Source organism: Natrix helvetica, assembly GCF_964273705.1.
Source record: "Natrix helvetica genome assembly, chromosome: 1".
NCBI lineage: Eukaryota > Metazoa > Chordata > Lepidosauria > Squamata > Natricidae > Natrix > Natrix helvetica.
This window is the reverse complement of record NC_138548.1, coordinates 303436282-303459224: the sequence shown is the minus strand read 5'-3', so window position 1 is coordinate 303459224 and position 22943 is coordinate 303436282. Positions and strand designations below refer to the sequence as shown.

The window sequence follows — 22943 nt, the reverse complement described above, 5'->3', positions numbered from 1 at the left end:
TTCGCTCTCACAGGGAGGGGCTTCTCCTGGTGCCGTCCACTAGGCAATGCCAACGGGTGACACCAAGGATTAAGGCCTTCTCTGTGATGGGCCCAACCCTCTGGAATGACCTCCCCCCCGACATTAGAACCACCACTGACCTCCGCTCCTTCCGACAGAAATTGAAGACACACCTGTTCCGACTGGCTGGCCTGGCATAATTATAACGTCTACCTCCTGGCATACATATTTTTACTGGTTTTTAGAGGGATTGTTTCTTTCAAACTTAATTTTACAGGATATTGGGGTTTTAAATTTTGTATATTCTAAATTATTTACTTAGCTGTACAGTTTTGCATATCTTTTTATCCTCCTCTTATATACGTATATATGTATCTATCTATTTAATAATTTTAATTTGATGTATTTCTGATACGGACTGTACACCGCCCCGAGTCCCTTTCGGGAGAGGGGGCGGTCTATAAGCGCTAAGAAATAAATAATAAATAATAAATTAAGGAGAATGGGAGCTATAGTAGGGTCTAGGTTTAAGGAAATGGGAGTCCCTATATAACATCCCAATATAGGGGACAACACATCTTCAAATTCAGAAAGGAGAAAGAGAAGGTCATCCCTGGGAATAGAGGAACAGTGGGTGGAGTGGATACCAGAGATGGAGAGACTAGTGCTGTAAACCAATCTAAGCCCAGTAAGGAAGCTAGGGGACTTTGCACGATAAGGAGGGGCAGATGCCTCCGGAAAGTGCCATAGCTAATGAGGAAGTGGCCGCAACCAAGTAATGGAATGGGGTTTCCCTGATAGTCCCTGAGGCGGCAGTTGGCGGGAGCCAGCTGGTGCTGGCGTAGGTGGGGCAACATTGAATGCAAGGTGTCCCAGGACATGATGGATCGTGTGGATCCCATGTCTAGTTCCATGGAGCAGGGGTGGCCTTCAAGGAGGACGTTGATGTGAAGCTTACCCTGACCCCCTACAGAAGAAGAGGCCGAGTCGATGTCCCACTCAGGGCATGCATCATCGGTGTCCCCAAGGGAGAGGCAGTTTTGCTGACATGATGAAGGAGGTGCAGATGGGTGGCGAAAAGCTGCAGGCAGGTCAGGCGAGTGATGGTCATAAGGGTTGGAACGGCAGACTGAAGCCAAATGGCCCTTCTTGCCGCACTTTTGGCATACGGCAAAGCGGAAACGGCAGGAGGAGCGGAGATGGCACCCTCCACAGCTGAGGCAGTTCCGGCTGTCCTTGTGAGAAAGAGTTTGTAACCGGTCAATGGCAAGGTCTAATTCCGACTTGAAGTTGTCGGAGGCTTGCTGGCAGTGAACTGTAGAGGCAGGTAAAGGTTGACACGGAGACTGAGGAAGGCGGCAAAAATCAGGCGTGGACTGGTCAGCCATTTCATAGGCGCGGGCTTCGTCCACAGCAATCTTCAGGGTTAGCTCAGAGCGAGAGTCTATGCAGATGAACATCTCTGAGGCCGTAGATGAATTGTTCTAATAGTGCCTCATCCAGATCGGAGAACTCGCAGCTAATGGCAGCGGCCCTGAGCGCAGCCACGTAGTGGCTGATAGACTTTCCCTCAGCTTGGACACAGTGGCAGAAGAATTGGCGCCTCGTGAACCGGGACGGAGCAGGCTCGTAGTGAGTCTTGAGCTTAGTCAGGAGCAAGTCCCATGGCAGAGTGTGGACTGGAGTAGGGGCAGATAGAGCCCTAGCAGTAGCAAACATCTCCGGTCCACAGTAGTTTAAGAAAATGCCCCTTTTTCTGTCCAGAGAGAGGCTAGTGAGGTCATGGGCTAAAAGAAAACATTCAAAGTGTTCAAGGAATGCGTCCCATGCCTCAGCCTCAGGGCGGAAAGGAGAAAAAATTGCCGTGGTAGCCAAAATGGTAGAATAAAGTGGTGAGGGTCTGTTTATCCCACCTTCGTCGCCAGTTTTGTATTCTGAGGTGGCAATAAAAGATGAGACTGCTGTGCAAGTAAACGTTTTATTAACTTAGTAACTCTGACAGAATGGAACAGGGAACACCCCCGCCTGACAGCTATTTATATGGGAAGCTGTCAGATGGGGAACCAATAGGGAACCTGTGTTTTTCCCGCTGGCCGGCAGGCACGTCTGAACCAATCAGGGATGACTCGGACAGTGCCATCTGCTGGCCACACAGGTTAGAACACAACAATAACATGATGATGTTAGTTTGACACCCCTGTTCTAAAAGGTAGAATGCATGTAGGCAAAGGGGATAGCAAATTATTGCAACTCACTGTGATATTCCGCACGGTTTCAAATGACATTGATTACAGAATGCCTCTTACTTGCTTTTCATCTGTAGGGAATAGTTTATATTGATTTTGTTAAAGCAACAGGCAGAAGCCTGGCAGATATCATTTTGATTAAAGCTAGCCCTTGTGCAGAACATTATATTGCATCTTAAATCTTTAAATTACATCAATCCCACTGGTGACTAATTGCATAGTCCTAATCCAAATTCACTCCTAGTTTATATTATAGCACGCCTGAGTGAGCAACTAAAGAAAGCTAAGAATGAGATGCCTAGAAAAAGCCATGCTTAGCTTTTCCTTGGAGGACAAGCCAGAATTTTTGGATTTATTATCATCAAACAATCAGAAGAGATATTTCAATCCTTGATCAGCTGATTACTCTGACAGGACAGAGAAATATAGCTGGTAGGGATCAGTTCAGCCATATGAATTAGCATATACCACATTCATATTTAAGGATCCTTCACATCTTGGATTACCATGATGTGCAAAAACAATGTTTGCAATTTAGTCCTTTTTGTTGGAATGTTTAAAGAAAAGGAAACATTATTGAAAATACCTATTTTAAAAATTGATTCGCTCAGTTTCTTGTTAATATTTTTCACCATGGAATATCACATTTTTTATTTGTTGAAGGAGCTCAGACAGATGACCAGTGTTTTTAATATTAAATAGAAGGAAGCTTATCTTGTGGAAAATTCATGAACAGTTCTCAGCACTTATAAGTAAAGGAAAGAGAATCCAGACTATATTATGCAGCATAAATTGTAGCACATATATTTTTTTTTACCTTGCCAGTTGACTTTGTACCTTTCCAAATACAAAAGTAGCAGATAGTCCAGGCAGCCAGAAGACATAGTGCCAGTTCCCAGCGGAGATTCCCAATGTGTTCAATACCGTCTGATATGGCCAAGACTCTTCGTCTAAAAATGATATAAATAAACATCAGTACTAAAGCTTTGATGCAGAAGCTACCACTTGCCAGAAATCTCATAATCTGTTAAGAGTAGTACTACTGTTGTTGTTATAATAAGTGCCAGTTTGGTCTAGTGCCGTGATGGCGAACCTATGACATGCATGCCGGAAGTAGAATGCAGAGCCATCTCTCTTGACACACCAGCCATTGCCCATTGCTTCTCTGGGTTCCATGCTGGTTTTCGCATGTATGGGAACTCCAGAAACTGTAAGAGCAGCTTCCTGGCATGCATGGGTGCACCAGAAAGCTGAGCTTCTGGCTTTCAGAGAATGCATGTGTGCCAGCCAGCTGGTCTTCGCATGTGTTCAGCTTCCCAGTTCGTGCATGCGTGCCAGGGAACTGCTGTTCGCATGCCAGGGAGCTCAGTTTCCAGTTTCTGATGCTCCCCTGTGCGCGTGCTCCTGTTTGGGTCCCACTTTACATATGCAAGCTGACTGGGTGACTTTAGGCCAATCAGCCCATAATGTCAGACTCGATGAACAAGCTGGTTAGTCAATTCTTATTGCAACCAATGAATAATACTACATCTGAGGAGGATTGGGAACATTTGTAGAAAAAATGCTAGGAAAATAGTTGCTATTATTATTTATTAGTGTTGCAGGGTAGCCTCTAAAGTTTGCATACAATTTTAAATAGCTAATATTAAGAGTAGACACAAAAAAGATCTAAAGTAATCAATAATGTACATACTACAAACCTCATTTGCAAACCAGAATGCCCCCTAAGTAACAAACCCAAATAAAGATCTCAGAACCACTGAATTATATCTTTCAGAGATCCTGGAACACCGGGGAACTACCAGAGGACTGGAAAAGAGCTGATGTGGTTCCCATCTTCAAAAAAGGGAAAAAATTAGATCCAGGAAACTACAGACCTATCAGCCTAACCTCAATACCAGGAAAGATTCTGGAAAAAATAATCAAGCAACGAATTTGCGAACACCTAGAAGCAAACAAAGTAATAGCCAAAAGCCAACATGGATTTGTCAAAAACAGATCATGCCAGACTAATCTTATTGCATTCTTTGATAATGTGACAAAATTAGTGGACCAGAGGAATGCCGTTGATATAGTTTACTTGGACTTCAGTAAGGCTTTTGATAAGGTAGACCATAACCTACTACTAGATAAAGTAGAAGAATGTGGGTTAGACAGCATCACCACCAGATGGATTGGTAACTGGCTGACCAACCGCACTCAACGTGTAGTTCTCAATGGAACTGCATCTACATGGAGGGAAGTATGCAGTGGAGTACCCCAAGGCTCTGTTTTAGGCCCAGTACTCTTCAACATCTTCATCAATGATTTGGATGAGGGAATAAATGGGGAACTCATCAAATTTGCAGATGATACCAAGCTGGCAGGAATAGCCAACACTCCAGAAGATAGGCTTAAGATACAGAAGGATCTTGACAAACTTGAACATTGGGCACTATCTAATAAAATGAAATTCAATGGTGAAAAGAGTAAGGTTCTACATTTAGGCAACAAAAACGGAATGCACAGGTACAGTATAGGTGATACCTTACTCAGTAGTAGTAACTGTGAAAGGGATCTTGGAGTCCTAGTGGACAACCATTTAAATATGAGCCAGCAGTGTGCAGCAGCTGCCAAAAAAGCCAACACAGTTCTAGGCTGCATCAACAGAGGGATAGAATCAAGATCACGTGAAGTGTTAATACCACTTTATAATGCCTTGGTAAGGCCACACTTGGAATACTGCATTCAGTTCTGGTCGCTACGATGTAAAAAAGATGTGGAGACTCTAGAAAGAGTGCAGAGAAGAGCAACAAAGATGATTAGGGGACTGGAGACTAAAACATATGAAGAACGGTTGCAGGAACTGGGTATGTTTAGCTTAAGAGAAAGAAGGACTAGGGGAGACATGATAGCATTATTCCAATATCTCAGAGGTTGCCACAAAGAAGAGGGAGTCAAACTATTCTCCAAAGCACCTGAGGGTAGAACAAGAAGCAATGGGTGGAAACTAATCAAGGAGAGAAGCAACTTAGAACTGAGGAGAAATTTCCTGACAGTGAGAACAATTAATCAGTGGAACAGCTTGCCTCCAGAAGTTGTGAATGCCCCAACACTGGAAGTCTTTAAGAAGATGTTGGATAGCTATTTGTCTGAAACGGTATAGGGTTTCCTGCCTAGGCAGGGGGTTGGACTAGAAGACCTCCAAGGTCCCTTCCAACTCTACTATTGTATTGTATTGTAAAAGTCTTGTCTATCAAGAATAGCCAGTTCTGCTGCAGAACTCCCAAACTGTATATCTGCTAAATACAATCCTAACAACTAAGATTTTAAAATTTCATTAAAAAATAATAAATTTCCTATCATTAACATTAATCATGTAAATAAAAGGAAATAGCACTTTCCATTGCAATTAACACATGCAGGACAATGTGTCATTGGATTTGTGCAATTGGAATATATGGAAGAAGAAAGCTTTTACTTATAGAATGTAAATGCCATTTTCCTATCAGGTACAACACAGCTTCAGTAAATCCCTTATCTCAGGAGATGTTAGAGATGGGTTCTAAATTCATTGCAGCAACCCAATCAAATCTGTTTCCGAGCATCTCTGGACACTAGCTCACCTATTTAAATCTGTATTTTCCCCTGCAGTATCCATTCTTTTAAGTGAATTTGATCAGTCCCAAAATCACAGGTTTGATCAGTCCCAAAATCACAGGTTCAGTCTTATTAGAATTAATTCAAGAAAATTTACTAATTATATCAAAAAGAGTGTAACTATAAATGCTGAAAGCAAAAATAAACTACACAAAGTTCCCTGAAATAAAATGTAGATCATCAGACACAACCTATATTTAAGAAATACTGAGTTAAAGAAATCATGTAGTATCTGTTTCATATGCTGCTATACAGTTTTGCCTAGGGCGTGATGTCTTCTGTCAGGCAGGTCTGGCTTACTAGCAGTGCAAGAAACTGCAAGTTTTGGTTCTGCTGCCATGCTAAATAAACCATTAAAAAAACCACCACAATTCCAATTGGAAGAGAAAGATATCCGCCCCTTAGAAGCTCCATTTTTGCTGGCAACGTATAGGATGAATATTGCAGAGCCTCCGAGGTTGTTTATAAGGGTAAACAACTGCTGTGGTGCTGCAAGACGTGTAGTTTCAGGACTTGTTCATAAATGCTAGGGGGCGCTTACTGCGTAACTTCGAACGTTCACTAAGTGGACCCTCATAACCCAGGGGTTACCTGTATATTACTGAAAGTAGTATAATACTGGTTAAGGTCATGGCTATATTGCAGCATTTAATAGGTCTGTTCCCTGTTTTGGACTGAAGTTTCTGGATTATTTTCCCCCATGTATACTAGAAGCTTATTAATATGAATAACAATATGAATACGAATAGCCACATATTCATATTGTTATTCGTATTGCATAGGAAGGGCATAAGTTGTTTATATCAGGGGAAATTTCACCCTGAGCTAATGAGGTCTTAGACCGACGCCTTTCCCAAACAGCATATCTTCAAGAAAAACAAAAATAAAAACCCGAGAACATGTTCTAATGAAAACAGACTTTTAATACAAAAATAAGAAATAGGAAAATAAACAAATCTATCTAATTGTTACATTTTGGTAAGAGCAGTTTGTCGCCCACCTTCTTGGCAGACGAACAAAGAACAAAAGGAAAGAAGTCTCTGGAATGTGTAATGTGTTAGAAAGCATGCGCAGTAAATCATTGCTGATAAGGACCTATGACCTGCGCAGTAACTCTTCAGTAACTATTCAGTTCAACTAGCAAACAATTAACGCAATGACAGTTTATAAAAAGACTCAGATCGAAGATGCTATGAGCCCCGAGTCTATCAAATTTGTTTTCTGATAGCAATTGCTTTAGATTTTTAATTATTATTTTCACAAAAAAAACCCTCAAAGCATGGAACATACATAATATTCCTTTCTCCTCCTATTTTCCCCACAACAGCAACCTTGTGAGGTTGGTTGGGAACACAGACTAGGAATAATTTAGATCAATCTATATTCAAAGCAAAATGATTGGACTCACCAAACTCTTGGCCCCCAAAGTGATCTACTACCATACATATTACCTGGAGTTTCCTGTAAAGCTCATTTAAAAACTCCACTTGAATAGCATAGGATCAGCCTACCTGAAGGCCCATATTATCATTGAAATTCGTGTGCAAAGTCCTGCTTGAATTTTCACCATAAAGCAATATAATCTGCTACTTAAAGACCATTCTCAACATTAGCTTTAAGTCAACTACAACATGGGTATGTGTTTAATCCCATCTGTGCAGAAGCTTAAGAAAAGAATCAAAATAATGTTGGTATCATTTTATTACTCATGTTGTTCAAAGCAACCTGAAAAGATAAGTTTCCTTGTTAGCATGGCTGTTAGCTGATTTTCATCCATGATTATTAATTTGAAGATGTAATCCTGAAAAGCAGATTAAATATATATTATATATTATAAATGTATTAAATATATTACTTAAACAATTGTATTCAATAAATAGAGATCTGGTTTGGTGTAGTGGTTAAGGCCCTGGGCTAGAAATCATGAGTTCTAGTCCTTCTTTAGGCATACATTAATTTGGTATGCTTGAGTCAGTCCCTCTGTCTCATCAGCCCTAGAAGCAGATAAGGGCAAACCATTTCCATAAAACTTTGCCAAGAAAACTGCAGAGCCCAATCCAGGAAGTTGCCAAGAGCAAACAATGGCTCAAAGGCATACACACATTAAATAAATAGCTTTAATTGGGGAAACATTTCATAACCTATTATATTGAACAAATGAAACTTTATGAAGCAGAATTCTGAAAATGGCATTCTTCAGATAACCTAGGACTACAATACATTTGGAAGGCATAAATTGAAGAGAGAGCTGACAGACGGGAAGTCAAAATCCTTTTAAAACATCATTGGTTGAAAACACGTATATGAAATTATTATAGTTTATCCTTTTAGAAATGCAAGGGTATATTTTCCCCATTTCTTAGAAGTATGTTATTTGGGGATAATGCAATTGCAGCATTGCATTTCCCATGGACTTTGAGTGAATTTTCCTGGGAAAGAGATTCTTTTACAAGGCTTGCTAGGATGGAGGGCTGTTGCACGCTCCTGAATAGCAAGAGATTTAATCACTGCCAGCATTTCATTAAAAGGAATGTACCAGAGTACTTACCACATTGTTTTATAGTTTGGGAAAGCAAAAGAATGAATTCATTTATTTGGAAAAGACCTGTTGTGTCAGTTAACCCTTTCATAGCTATCTGCATATGCCTTGAGCTTACAAAGAATCAAGAGATGAAGTCTTTAGAAGGTAGTTCTTTACCTAAAGTGTTTCATCAAACATCCTAGAGATTATTCTTTCTAAATCATGTAATAATATAGAAAGACCTTTTAAAAGTGCGGAGTGTTTCATCTTCAGTGGACATGGAGAAAAAAACCTAGTTTCCCTATCTTTCTTGCCACAGCGTTCTGACAGAATGTAAACATGTTTATACTTGTTTGTCTTATTGCTATGGCAACTGTCAATTTTTTTCAGCATTTCATCATATGTTTTTGTTTAAAAAAACATTTGATCTGCCCTGTAACTCGGTTCTGACTTTTTTCAATGGCTTGGTTTGACATTGGTTTGACATTTTCAGCCCACTAGCAACATGATTGTCACCCATGTAAATGGGTCTCTAAAATTTCCTCCTAACTGGCTCAATATTTGCTCAGTCACAATAATTTGGTCAACCCTGAGGCCAACAAAAACTGTAACAAAAACGTCCGAAAAAAATAAGAGAGAGAAGGAGGAAGTACTCCTCCTTATCAAAGAAATTACATAATAAAGGAATTTGGTTTAGATGGTTATTGCCAGAGGAAATGCTGATCTCTTGGGAGGGAAACAGAGTTAGAATTAATGCAGCGGGGGAGGCAGAAGCCTTCATTAAAAAGCACAGTTCTCTCCTAGAGGACGAAATTATGGGAAGTAGTGAAAAAGGTAGTAATGTACAAGATATGAAGGAGGGAGGGGATGTGGTTCCATCTGGGGACAGGGAGGAGGGAGCAATAGCGAAAAGGCTCAGGTCACAAAAGTAAATGCATTTGAAATATTATTGTAATTGTTGATATACTAGAAAGTGACCAAAAAAAGAGATGATTGAACACATGGTTGATATAATGTAGAAGAAGATTCTGTTTTTGCTTATCTTTTATATGTTGTCTTTAACATTGTAAAAATTGTGAGATTTGGAGGGATTTCTACCACTAGCACGGGAGCTGCCAAAATTTTCTATATACCCTTTTACCTTTTCCCATAAATGTTTAAAAACCAATAAAATTCTTCAAAAAAAACTGTAACAAAAAGAGAAGCCAGTACTCTTAAGCACTAGAAGAAGGCAAGCAGAATGCCTGTTTCTCTCAGAAAGAACCTGTTTAGTAGAAAATGTTATAATGATCCAAGATGTCATATACTGTAGCTTCCATATAAGCTGCCTTACCAAAGGATGCAAACATTTATTTCTCTAACGGCATCATTGACTTTGGTAAAACAATGATAGATTTGGAAGCTTTTGGGTAAATAAAGGGGAAAAGCAGGGAAATCATTTTTCGTAAATTCCAGTCAAGCATATAGGAATTGTGTTGAACTTCTTTAATAATTCCTTTTATAATTATAGTTTCATTCTACAGTGGCACTTAAAACTTCAGATGCCTTCTTTTTAAAATTTCCAAATTTCTGCATAAATATGAAATAAAATGTGAAATGAGGAGCATTGGGGAAAAAAGCCAAGGAAACCTGGAGCTCCACTGGACAAAGACAAAGAGTGGATCTTACCAACCACAGATAGGATATATCTCAATGTCTGGCCATCTGACCAATGTGGTCAAAGTCCTGACATAGTGCCTGGAGGTTATGTGGATCTGGAAGGGGCTGAACAGACTCAGATTCAATATCAATAGTATTTGGACTTATATACCACTTTATAGTGCTTTACGGTCCTGTCCAAGCAGTTTACAGAATCAGCATATTGCTCCCAACAATTTGGGTCTTCATTTTACCAACCTTGGAAAGATGGAAGACTGAGTCAACCTTGAATCAGTGAGTCAGCTGTTTGCAGAATTAGCCTGCAATACTGCATTGTAACCACTGCACCACCACGGGCCAATCCTGAGTGATTATATTTGTTTCCACTACCACCATCTCATATCTGGTGATATACCACTGCTGACTCCCACTGGGATTGAACTTCCCCATTTACGACGTGTGCACAATCTGGAGGTCCAGTTCAAGTCTCCGCTCCTGCTCAAAGAACAGATGAAAGCTATGGCCAACAAGACTTTGGCACAGGTACACTTAATGTGCCAATTATACTCTTTCATGGATCAGAAGAACTTTAAGACAATTACTTATGTCCCAGTTACCTTGTGATTAGATTACTGGAATTCATTTTACTTGAGGTTGATTTTGAAGATCATCCAAAGCTACAACTGATTCAGAATATGGTGGTGGGGGAACTGAAGGGGGTGCTGTGTTATCCATATCTCACCCCACATGGTGCTCTACAAGTTGCACTGGTTACGTTGGTTTCCAGGCACAATTTAAGATGGTGACCATTACTGTTTTGATGACAGAGGGCCTGGCTATCTGAGGGATGGCTTATCTGCTTTGCTTTGGTTTGGTTTTGAATATTTTCTGTTCTGATCAGATATATTTTTAAATAAATATTCCGGGTTATATGATGCCTAAAATCATTTGGGAGTTGGGAAGTCAAAAAACAAAATTATTTCTCAAATCATTATCCTGAAATATGAATTTGGTATTGTTTTCCTTGTACGTATTTGCTAAATTCCCTAAGGAATTAAAAAAATGAACAAACCTGGTCCTATTACCATTCAACATAAGAACTCAGGATTCATGTTCAATTTATAAGGTATTCAAAGAATCTAAGCTAAGTTCATCACAGTTGAACTCAGGATTCATACTCAGTTTATAAGGTATTCAAAGAATCTAAGCTAAGTTCATCACAGTTGAACTCAGGATTCATACTCAGTTTATAAGGTATTCAAAGAATCTAAGCTAAGTTCATCACAGTTGAACTCAGGATTCATACTCAGTTTATAAGGTATTCAAAGAATCTAAGCTAAGTTTATCACAGTTGAACTCAGGATTCATACTCAGTTTATAAGGTATTCAAAGAATCTAAGCTAAGTTCATCACAGTTGAACTCAGGATTCATACTCAGTTTATAAGGTATTCAAAGAATCTAAGCTAAGTTCATCACAGTTGAACTCAGGATTCATACTCAATTTATAAGGTATTCAAAGAATCTAAGCTAAGTTCATCACAGTTGAACTCAGGATTCATACTCAGTTTATAAGGTATTCAAAGAATCTAAGCTAAGTTCATCACAGTTGAACTCAGGATTCATACTCAATTTATAACAGAAATCTCTTTCCCCCTAAATATATAACCTTCTCTTATTTAAAAGTGATTTCCTCCAAGATAGTTTCCCTTTTAACCGTCCATGTGGGCAAATATCAGACATTTTGCTCTATTTGCTTCATGAGAAGGCTATTTTTTCCTGTCTTATTCCAAAGTCTTCATCCTCTTGCCTTAGGAGGATATCCTATAACATGTAGTTTGTCAGTTTATAGCTAAATTTTATATATGTTCCATAAAAAAGAACCTTTCTTGAAACTTTCTGCTTCTTCAACTTTCCTTGTTCATCTTTCTTTCAGTAAACCAATATATTAAAGTCATCATGGATAGTTAACTGATTAAGGTATCTTTTCAGCCTTCAAGCTGCTAATTCTGATTTTGGAATACCAACTGATTAACTGGACTTCTGAGAGAGATATGGAAAATTAACGACATCTCCACAAATTTAATCTGACAAACAAATTTTATCTGACAAACAAATTTTATCTGACAAGCCAAGGAAGGAATCAAAAATGGAACTACAAATGACAGGCCAAGAGAATGATTTGGAAAAGAGCTCTTTACTAGATGTACAAAAGAAATCAGATAAACTTTTAAAAATTAAATGGGAAGTACAGATGATAAGTCAACAGGCTGGCCTGGAAAATGTTTTCTTATTGGAGCTACAAAAGAGGCTTATGAAAGCTTTGAAGAAATAGAGCCGAAGGGGTGAGGTGGGTTGCTCCCGGTTCAGCCTGGATTGAGTCAACTGGTAGTGGCAGTGGTGGGAGGCTCCGCCCACCCACCCAGACACGCATGCGCAAAAACATCGCACGCAGGTGCAAGCGTACACGAATGAGCGAACCGGTAATTGAAAAAATGGAAACCCACCATTGGTTAGAATGCAGTACTGCAGGTTACTTCTGCTGACTGCCAGCTGCCAGAAGTTTGGCAGTTTGATTCTCACTGGCTCATGGTTGACTCAGCCTTCCATTCTTCTGAGGTCCATAAAATGAGGACCCAGATTGTTGGGAGCAAGATGCTGACTCTGTAAACCGCTTAGAGAGGGCTGTAAACCATGGCGAACCGATGTCTAAGTCTAAGTGCTATTGCTATTTTTAATTTGTATACATTTCACACTCAGCTGAGATACATTTGGCTAAACAATCGGGCTCTGCAACTATGCACTAGTTTCTGCAGCTCAACTATTAATCACCAACATTTTGGGGAGGGAAAAGACTGTCATGTTTTCCCAGCACCATCCACTTCCACTGTTGAAAAGAGCTAAGAGTCAAAGAATGGGATGGAGCCTATGAGAAGAGGCTGATAAGCTAAAGATCCAGAATTAGCTGGAACTGATTTATAGACACAAATGTGCAAAGGATACTTTCCTTAGCGCCAACCAAGTTCAATGTCCTAACTTTTAAAATATTCATTTAATTAGGAAAAAGAGACATAACAAGTATAATAATCATACAGTCAAAAATGAAGAAGCTTCTTGGATGAGAAGCGAAACATCTTCTTCAAGGGAAAAAACCTAATCCAATTGCCCTTTGAAAAAGCATCTTTGAGATTACTTCTTAGTAGTTTCCATTATTATTCCTCATCTATAAAGAAAATCTTGCCAAAGTAAAGCAACTACTTGCATAACTTCAGATATACATTGAGAATTACTAGGGAGGAGTAATTTTAATCCATTTCCTCCCTATCAAACATTCCATGTTCCTCTTTGTCTTCCGGAATGCAATGTCCTGGGAATCCAGTCTACTTTCCACCACAAGAGATGATTAAAATTAAATTAAAGCCTATACCAATCACGGATGACAATGGTATCTTAATAAATATGGATTTACTATCAATTTATTATGGTTGGTCATAGTGTCAGCCAGATATTTAGGTTAAATTTGGTGGTTTTGTCCATCTAGTGAGTGATTCCCAAGGACTTGAGATAGACAGTTATGGTGGTTTAATAGTGTTAAAAGTATCACTGTAAGATGTAAGCTGTTCCAAGGAAAGCTACCTTTTACAACTGATTGATGGTGATTTTGTCAATGCCAGTGGTGCTCGAGATATTTAGAATTATAGTCAAGACACTTATTACTATTGGTATTATCTTTGCTTTCTTTTGATAGTTGTTATACTTCTATTTGCAGGTCTTTATATTTTATGATTTTCTCCAGTTTTTTTCTCTTCTCTTTTGCTGTCTCCAGGTACTGCTACATCCACTATTCAGACTTTTTTGTCTTTATTATCAACAATTGTTAGGTCTAGTATGTTATGTAGCTATGTGCCTGGCTATTTGAATTCTAAAGTCCCAGAGCAGATTAGCTTCTTTATTTTTTATTACTTTGTCTATTTTGTGGTCCTACCAGATCTTAGTTGCCAGCAAGTAGTATTTCTTACAGAAACTGCACTGCACTATTGTTGATCCTTTGTCATGCTGTTGCTTGTATTCAGACTATGCGATTCTTTTGCAGTAGCTAATTAGGTGGTATTCGGTTTGTTTGCAGATATGGCATTTGTGCCTGTTTCGGTCTTTCTCAATTCTGACTTTGCATTTGTTCTTAAGGCTTGGTCTTATGCAGTCTGCATTAGTCCATCTGTCTCTTTCTCCATTGTTCTTAGCCATTGTCATGTCTTGTTGTTATTTTCTTTACCTGCTTATTTTTATATGTTCTGGGCATTTAATACTTTGCATTGCCATGTCTCTTATATTCTTTATTTGATTTTTCTTGTAGGCCAGTTTGGTCTCTCCAGTACTCAATAAGTCTTCAGTGTATATTAGCTTCACATGTGTGTCTCCTTCACTATCCTTTAGATCAGTGGTTCTCAACCTGTGGGTCGGGACCACTTTGTGGGTCGAATGACCCTTTCACGGGGGTCACCTAAGACCATTGGAAAATACATATTTTCGGTGGTCTTAGGAACTGAGACACCAATTTTATGGTTGGGGGTCACCACAATATGAGGAACTGTATTAAAGGGTCATGGCATTGGGAAGGTTGAGAACCACTGCTTTAGATATTCTTCCAATGAGAGGTGGGTTGCCAATTTTTTTACTACCAGTTCAGGTGCGCTCCCACACACTCACGCACAATGCTTCTGCGCATGCACAGAAGTGTCAGGATGGCTGGGCGGAGCCTTCCGCCACCACTACTACTTCGGCCAATCCGGGCCAAACCAGGAGCAACCCATCTCTGCTTCCAATGCCCTTTTTATTTCTTCAACTGTTTGTGGTACTTGCAACATTCCACATCCACCTATTTTCCTTGGTAAGCAGAATCTGTCAACATAGGTCATGAAGCTATGATCAAAGGCATGATTCATTGTCATTTTCTTCATGTTGTTCCTATCCAGGGCTTTAGTTCTGCTTGAGTCCAGTACATTATTCCAGTATTTAATTATTGGAATTGCCCAGGTGTTAATTGACTTGATGATATTTCTTCCACTGTGCTTGGACTTTAAGATTTTCTAGACTCTCATGATGCATTTGCTACTAACCTTCTTCTTGATGTGTGTCCTTGATGTGTGCCTTGGATGATGCTCAGGTATTCGTAATTATATCATCATCTAGACTCTTGATATTATTGTATTTCCATAGGGTATCTTGATTCTTTCAGTTTTCACCATTTTCCCTTGTTGATAGTACAGGTGACACATTTGTCCAATCTAAATTTCATTAAAATATTTTAGCTGTATATTCAGACAGTGCTGAGCAGCGATGCTATTTTAGATCATGTTTTTCCTTACAATGCTGATCATTCATGTAAAGGAGGTGGGATAGCCTGGCAAATGTTTTCTGAAGATATTCAGTCACAAACATCGGTTCAAAATATAGACCCAGGACCAACCAAAACTAAAGACTACATGCTTCCAACATTTGCCAACATTTTTATTTTGGTGTCTCAAAATAAAATACATTTATACAATAAGTCAGAAATCAAATACAACAAACACACTAGCAGTACTAAAATTTTTATTTATAAGGTTGAAACTCTAGGCACCTTTTGGACTTAATGGCTCCAGAAAAAAATGCAGATCACTCACAAAAGTAAAATTGAGATTGTCACATAACAAATTCAACTAAAACAAACTATTAATGTATTACTCCTGAGTTGAAACCATACTGTATATACAATGTTCAAAGCTGAATTATATTAAACCAAAAATGGAAAAAGAAATATCAATCTAACACTTCCATCACAAGGAACCTGCACAATGTTCAACTGTTCAGAACAGTTATTTACATGTATAGTTTCTCCAGAAAAACTTTTGCTTTATTTCTTATACTGTGTATAGTCCCAGAAGTAACAAGATCCTCCTGAATCTTGATACCACCTGCTAAAATGTTTCCTAGCCCCACTAGCTTGTATCTTCTGCAAATCTGACAATATTTTTACCAGTTTCATTCATAAAATCATCATAAATTTAGTGAACGGCACAGACCCAAAACAGACCCTATGGAATGTTTTTTGATGCTTCCTTCCAGTCTAATTCAGAGGCACTAATTTATACCCATTAATATTCAAAATGGTACATAGTCCAGCCCATGTTTTGTTAGCTTCTATACTAGAATCTCATGAAGATGCATGAAATGTATTCCAATTAATAGCTGTTTACAGGTACTCCTAAATGAACTTACAACAGTTCATTTAGTGACTGTTCAAAGTTACAACGTGAGTGAAAAAAAATGACGACCATTTTTCACACTTATGATCACTGCAGCATCTCTATGGTCATGCGATCAAAATTTGGGTGCTTTTGCAACTAGTTCATATTTATGACAGTTGCAGTATCCTGGGATCATGTGATCATCTTTTGGGACCTTCCAACAAGTATAATCAAAGGGGAAGCCAGATTCACTTAGCAACCATGTTACTAACTTAAGCACTGCAATGATTCACTTAACAGCTATGGCAAGGAAGGTTGTAAAATGGGATAAAATTCACTTAACAACTGTTTCACTTAGGAACATAAATTTTGGGCTCATTTGTGATCATATGTCATGGACTACCTGTATTAGTGTGGTCTCCTGGTACTAGAACTGAAAGACTCAAGTTCAGCCTTACCATTGAAGCTCACTGACTCAGTTTAATGTGCCTTACAGTGCTATTTTTGTGGGGAAAAATAAAAAGACAGTATCCTAACTATTCCACTTTGAAGGAATGACAAGACTTCTACTATGTATCTTCAATCATGAAAATTGTGGGTCGTTTTCTAGCTCTATAAAGTCCTGTCATTTTCCTTTGGAGAAAAAAGTGGAACATATTTTTAATCACAAATTAGAAATAAAAGATATAAAATATAAAAGTTTAGTGCTCTAGTTGGCTAAAAAAATGGACAAAAACCATTTGAGGTATTCAACTATGTTAATTTCTGTCACTTCGGGAGAAGATCCTGTTGTATTATAATTTCAAGAGCAGGGTAAACCCTCATATCAGAATCTCTTGTATTTCCAAAGTATTATGTTATCTCATATCATGATGATGGAACTGATGGACAAATTCATAAAAATTGACAACATGATGGAACTCCTATGACTCCAAATATAGACACCAATATAGGCCAGTTAAATAGAAATAGATTTGGTTTTCCACCCCAACCATGAAACTATAAGAAACTCCAACCATGAAAATTCACTTTTCAATCACAAAAAGCAAGAAATTATTTTGTTTTTGTAAATTTAGTAAATCTCTGCACTGTCCAGAGCAATAGAAAGAACAGGAATAGAAAGGAAGGAGGAAGGCGTTTCATATCTTCTTAACTCTTCTCTCCATTTTCATTTCGTAAACAGTAATAAATGTTAATTATAGCAATTTAGATTTTTAAAGGCTTATAATTTTTAACTTTTTAACATGCTAGTTTAATTCTATCATATTGTTATAGGTTTATGTATAATTTAGGGTTATAAAGCAGAAATAATACAAAACTACAAATAGAGAAATATTTCAGAAATTTCAAAGGAAAAATGATTTTAGTATATGCATGCCAGATTAAAAAAGCCTGCAATAAATGTTTTATAAAGTATTTTTTTCTCAAATTATTTGGAAATACACTAAATAGTTGAACATATTTTTGTAAATGATCATTTTTAGAGCTCATTGCTGGAAGATATGACAGAAACCTCTATTTGAAATTGATGTCAATATAAATCAAATTCCCGATTTTTCTAAAAGTAATAAAAAGAAGATAACAGTTCAAGCCCTGTTCAGTCTTTTCAAATAAAATTAGGCAAAGCCACAGAGAAAAAATCCTGGACATATCCAAATGAACAAATATTTTCACACGACCTTCTGTGAACTGAACATAATCCAACCAGTCTGGCATGTTACACTGTTCTTCAAATGGAACACAAGGAAAGGTCTAATCCAGAGAGGAAGAGGTGAACGTGCGAGAGCTAAGTGTGACAAGATCAGTTCTAAACTTGTTGATGACTTTTTGTAGGAAAGTAGTAATAATGTGCCTCTTGCAGTTATTTGCACCCTGAATGGAGCAGGAAAAACACTTTTTGACTTCAAGAGTTTTTTCTTAAACTTTTCCTTCTACAAAATTAGGCTTATACCTTTGACCAAAAAGGAAAACAAAGTATTTTCTCCCACTAGGCTTTACTTGAGAACGTAAAGAATATGTTACCTTCTCCAGTGAATGGAAGTCCTTTTTTAAGATGAGGTCTAAGTTGCTATCTAACAACAAAATTCTTGAGGCAGAAAGAACTTCATCACCATGTCACCTTTGTTAATCCAAATTCTTTACATGATCTCACTCTTGGAGGAGAGAGAGAGAATTGAGAAAAAAACCCTTTTGATATTCACTTCTTTCAAGTAATGGGACTATGACTTTCTAGAACAATTATGAAAGAAAGAATGTGAGCTGACTTTGCAAACTATGCATGGAAACTTTTTGAATTGTTGTTCTCTGATCCTCTGGGATGGCTGAGCCAAAATGGCTTTTCTTCCCCCTTTTCTACTGCCTTTATAAATGAACTGTCTCTTTTGAATTTTTTTCTGGGTTGGAGTTATTATACCCCAGTGAATCCTAGAGGCATCTCTTATTATACTTTTCCTTGGACTGGAAAAAATTGATTTCAGCTGGCGTGGAGCTGTATTGAAAGATTAATATCCCACATTGGATTTTGCCTGCCTGTTGATCTCGCTTGACGATGCATTCCTACAGACGCCATTTCTTTGTCTAGGCTTATAACTTTCTCTGAGTTTCATGATGCCTGCTAAGAAGGCCCCCCTCCCTAAACCGGCTTCGGCCCCAACATCTTCTGTCTCAAGCCCTGTTCCCCAACAAACACAACTATCTTCCTTTTTACAACCTAAAGCTTCTGAGGGGGAACAGATGTCTCAAGAAATGTTTCAACAAATGTTCCAGACGATCATAAAGGGACAGGACGAAATTAAAAAGTAGTTGGCGGACTTAAATGAACAACTCAGAGAAAACCAACAACAAACTTTACAAAATAGACAGAAGATAGACGTTCTGGAGGAGAGTGCTGTGGGGGTGAGAGAGGAGGTGAAGGCACTACAAAAAGAAAATGTTGGAGTTGAAAATTTTATCGAAAAAATGGAATTTGAAAGGATGTCTTTCTTTCTTAGATTTCAAAATATACCTGAAGCGGATGGTGAAGATTTGAGGGAGACTATGATAACAATGTTAGCAGACTATATTAAAAGAGATCAACAACAGTTAGGGTGGGATATTGACCTGATATATAGAATTAATTCAGCATATGCTAAAACACACAATGTTCCAAGGGAAGTTCATGTTAAAAATTTTAGAAAGACTACAAGAGATGAGATTCTGAGGGTTCAAAGGGGGGAATCTTTAAGATATAAGGATAAAGAAATAACCATCTTGAAACAGATACCAAAGAAAGTAAGAGATAAGAGGAAAAAATTTTCCTCCTTAGCTAAAAACTTGTATGAAAAAAATATCTGGTTCAGATGGCTATTACCAGAAGGGCTGTTGATTTTCTGGGAGGGTGGTAGAGTGAGAATTAATACAGTGACGGAGGCGGAAGCCTTCATGGAAAAACACAAGATTCTCCTAGACAGAACAAGAGACAGTACGCAAGATATGACAGGGGGAGGGGCCATGGCTCTGCCAGCAGACAGGGGAGAGTAGGCAGCAATGAGACTCAGGTCACAGAAGTGAATTGAAATTACATTGCAATTGTTGATACAATGAAATGGTTAGAAGTGATACAAAGTAAATGATTGAAGATGTTAAAGAATTTGAGGTAAACTTTAACTGCTAATATGTATGCAATAATGATATTTTGATATATATAAAAGTAAGAGAGAGATATGAGATCCGGGGGGAGCACCACCTTCCGTATGATGTAGCTGTCAAAATTTTTCCCCCAAAATATTTGTAAAAATCAATAAAAACTTTTTTTCAAAAAAAAACCATGTCTGTTTTATTAAATTGGAACTTTAAGGATAGCTCTGCCTTGGACTCTGATTTAATTCTGTATGATATTTGGAACGCTGACAATAATATAGTTACATTCATGAAAGTATGAAATGCACTGATGATATTATTTAGTTTGGGTAATGAAACATCTGCAAGAAAGCAACCAAGCTCAAAGAGTACTAAGGACCCCTCACAGATGTATTTGCACACCTTCTGCACATACCATTCTTTATTGAAATGTAGGGCTTAACTGCAACTGAAGCTGGAGTTCTTATTCATTTTATCTATTTATTTTTGTACTTTCATTCACAACTAAGGTTATTAAACACATTCTATGTTTTCTATAATAAGTACCATATGACTAACAACACTAGAAATCATAGTAATTGATCTTTTGTTGTTTCTTCCTCCACAGTGTTTCAAGTGTAGAAAACCAACATGACAGTATTTGTGGATGAAACCACTTCCAATGAAATGCAGATACAGCTTTGATATAAACAATTGTTAAGTCCCCAGCAATATTGTAATTATAATCCTACAGTATCAGACATAGGGTTTTTTTTAATAACCAAATTCACTTATTCTATTGTAAAACTGACCTCACATATTTAGATTTGTTCCAAATTTGTTCTTTTCAGCGAAAGATGTCACCTTTTCTGCTCATTTAAAATTCTGTTTCCATTTTCTCCAATTTACGGAACCAGAGTTCAAATGAAGAGAAGTTTTCAAGTCAGTAATGTAAATGTTAACACACACATTACAAAATTATAAAAAGAAAATTCTATTCATCTAAGGGAAGCTACTTAAGTGAACTATTTTTATATTATTCAATTGAACTTCTAATTATTTTCATTCTCCAAGCCATGAATCCTTCAAATAATATGCTCTTCTTAAGTATGAATATATTTCTGAAAATAGCATAACATTCTTTAATAAGGGAAATATTAAAGAATTATAGGTAGCTAATACAGTAGCTCCCTTTCTGACATTCCTTTAAGAAGGAGGGAGTCAACTTAGTACAGAGGCCTGAATTCTAAACTTCTTTATACATATGTATATACTTTGCAAATTAAAGGAATAATAATATCAATTATAGCATGACTGATGAGATAAGCAGAGGTATCCCAGATAAGCTGTTTTATACTTCCTAAAATTGAAGACTTTCTCATTAAACTTTTTTTTAAAAAAGTTGTTGTAGCTCATACACATATGGTAAATCCTTGGTCATTAACAAAGTTCAGGGATTCACCAAATGTGGATTTCGATTTAACAAGATAGTAATTCAGAGCAAATAAATTGTAGAGACAGCAAGGAAATTAACTTACAATAATTATTGTCTTTTACTAGAATCATTGCCAAAATATTATGATAGGATTGAATAATTACAGTTCTTATTCCAGGAGGTGGAATCTCTAGAACACATGGCTAATAAAAACATTTTGATCAAATTGCAACTATTCAGGGAAAACACTTTAACACATCTCAGAAGTAATAATTGCATTAATCCATTGGTAGTAAGCACAGCTGTGCTAGAAAAACTGCTACGAAAATATTTAGCCATGGAGAGAGGGAGAGAGATACGGATGATTCTAAAAAGAATGCCTACCATATAAGAATTCCAGATAAAAGTCCATAAGGTGTTTTGGTCTGAAAAGAATAAGGCAGAAAGGCCCCATTCTATACACTGCGTTGAACAAAAATATAGCCATGTGGTGAAATGCAAATATACTATACAATTAAAGAATGCCTGATATAAACCATACATAAACCAAAAATGTGTTTTCTTCTTCTAAATATCTGACTGTGATGGTGAGAGATTACAGTATACTTTTAAAAGAATTTGTTTAACTCAACAGAGAAGAAAAGAAATACAAACCTACAGAATATATTAGAGCACTAATATGAAATTAAGCAAAAGTAAAACAAATATGTTTAGAAATTGCATACAACTTGAACTAAAACAAAACTAAATAGAATAAAGCTTCTAACTTATCAAAAAGACTTGGTTAAATGCTAGTTGCATATAGGTACTAATTATTGGACTACTAATGTTGCAGAATTACAATTAATAAAGAGAAGCAATATCTCTTATTTATTTATTTTATTAAATTTATAGACCGCCCCCTCTCCCCGAAGGGACTCGGGGCGGTGTACAGACACCACATTAAAACTTAATATAAGATAGATACACTTAAAAACCAATTAAACAATAAGGCTGTACAGGGTAATAAAAGTTAAAAATCAGCTTAAAACAACCCCAAAAATTTAAAAGTACAAAAAATAAAAATAAAAGCAATATCTCATAGATAATGAGACATTAGAGAAATGAGGGTCCCCAAAAGTTCATCCAATGCTAATTTCATAAGATTCCTTCTGAGCAGTGTAAGATAGATCACAACCTTGTTTTTTCATGTCAAACTATTTGTGTGCCCATATGCCAAAATTTCAACATATAGGGCTAGTCTATTTGCATGCTGGGAGGTATGCATACATGATACAGAACTAATGAGGGCTCAATGCAAAAAGGTAGAAAATACTCAGTGGTGGGATTCAAACATTTTTACTATTTACTACAGAAATTTGGTTCTGTAGGCGTTGCTTGGTGGGCATTGCTTGGTGGGCATGGCAGAGGAAGGATACTGTAAAATCTCCATTCCCTCCCCACTCCAGGTGAAAGTTACTGCAAAATTCCCATTTCCTTCCAATCAGCTGGGACTCGGTAGGCAGAGACTGGCGGGATTAGTCAGAGATGGTATTTACTGATTCTCCAAACTACTCAAAATTTCTGATACTTTTTCTACAGAACTGATCAGAATCTGCTGAATACCACCTCTGAAAATACTTTTAGAATAGAATACAGAGTT

The 22943-nt window shown here is 37.5% G+C and overlaps 1 protein-coding gene across 2 annotated transcripts in view; it reads right to left on the bottom strand.

Annotated features, from left to right (window-relative positions):
* The window catches only part of SLC6A11 (solute carrier family 6 member 11), a 126238-nt gene that overhangs the window by 88335 nt on the left and 14960 nt on the right, over positions 1-22943 (bottom strand). For both annotated transcript variants that reach the window (XR_014173878.1, XM_081936398.1), the window contains exon 6: positions 3064-3196. Coding sequence is in view for 1 of the 2 variants with exons in the window: in XM_081936398.1 (XP_081792524.1) it covers positions 3064-3196 (133 nt within the window). In the remaining variant the exon portion in view is untranslated. The remainder of the gene's footprint in view (positions 1-3063; positions 3197-22943) is intronic.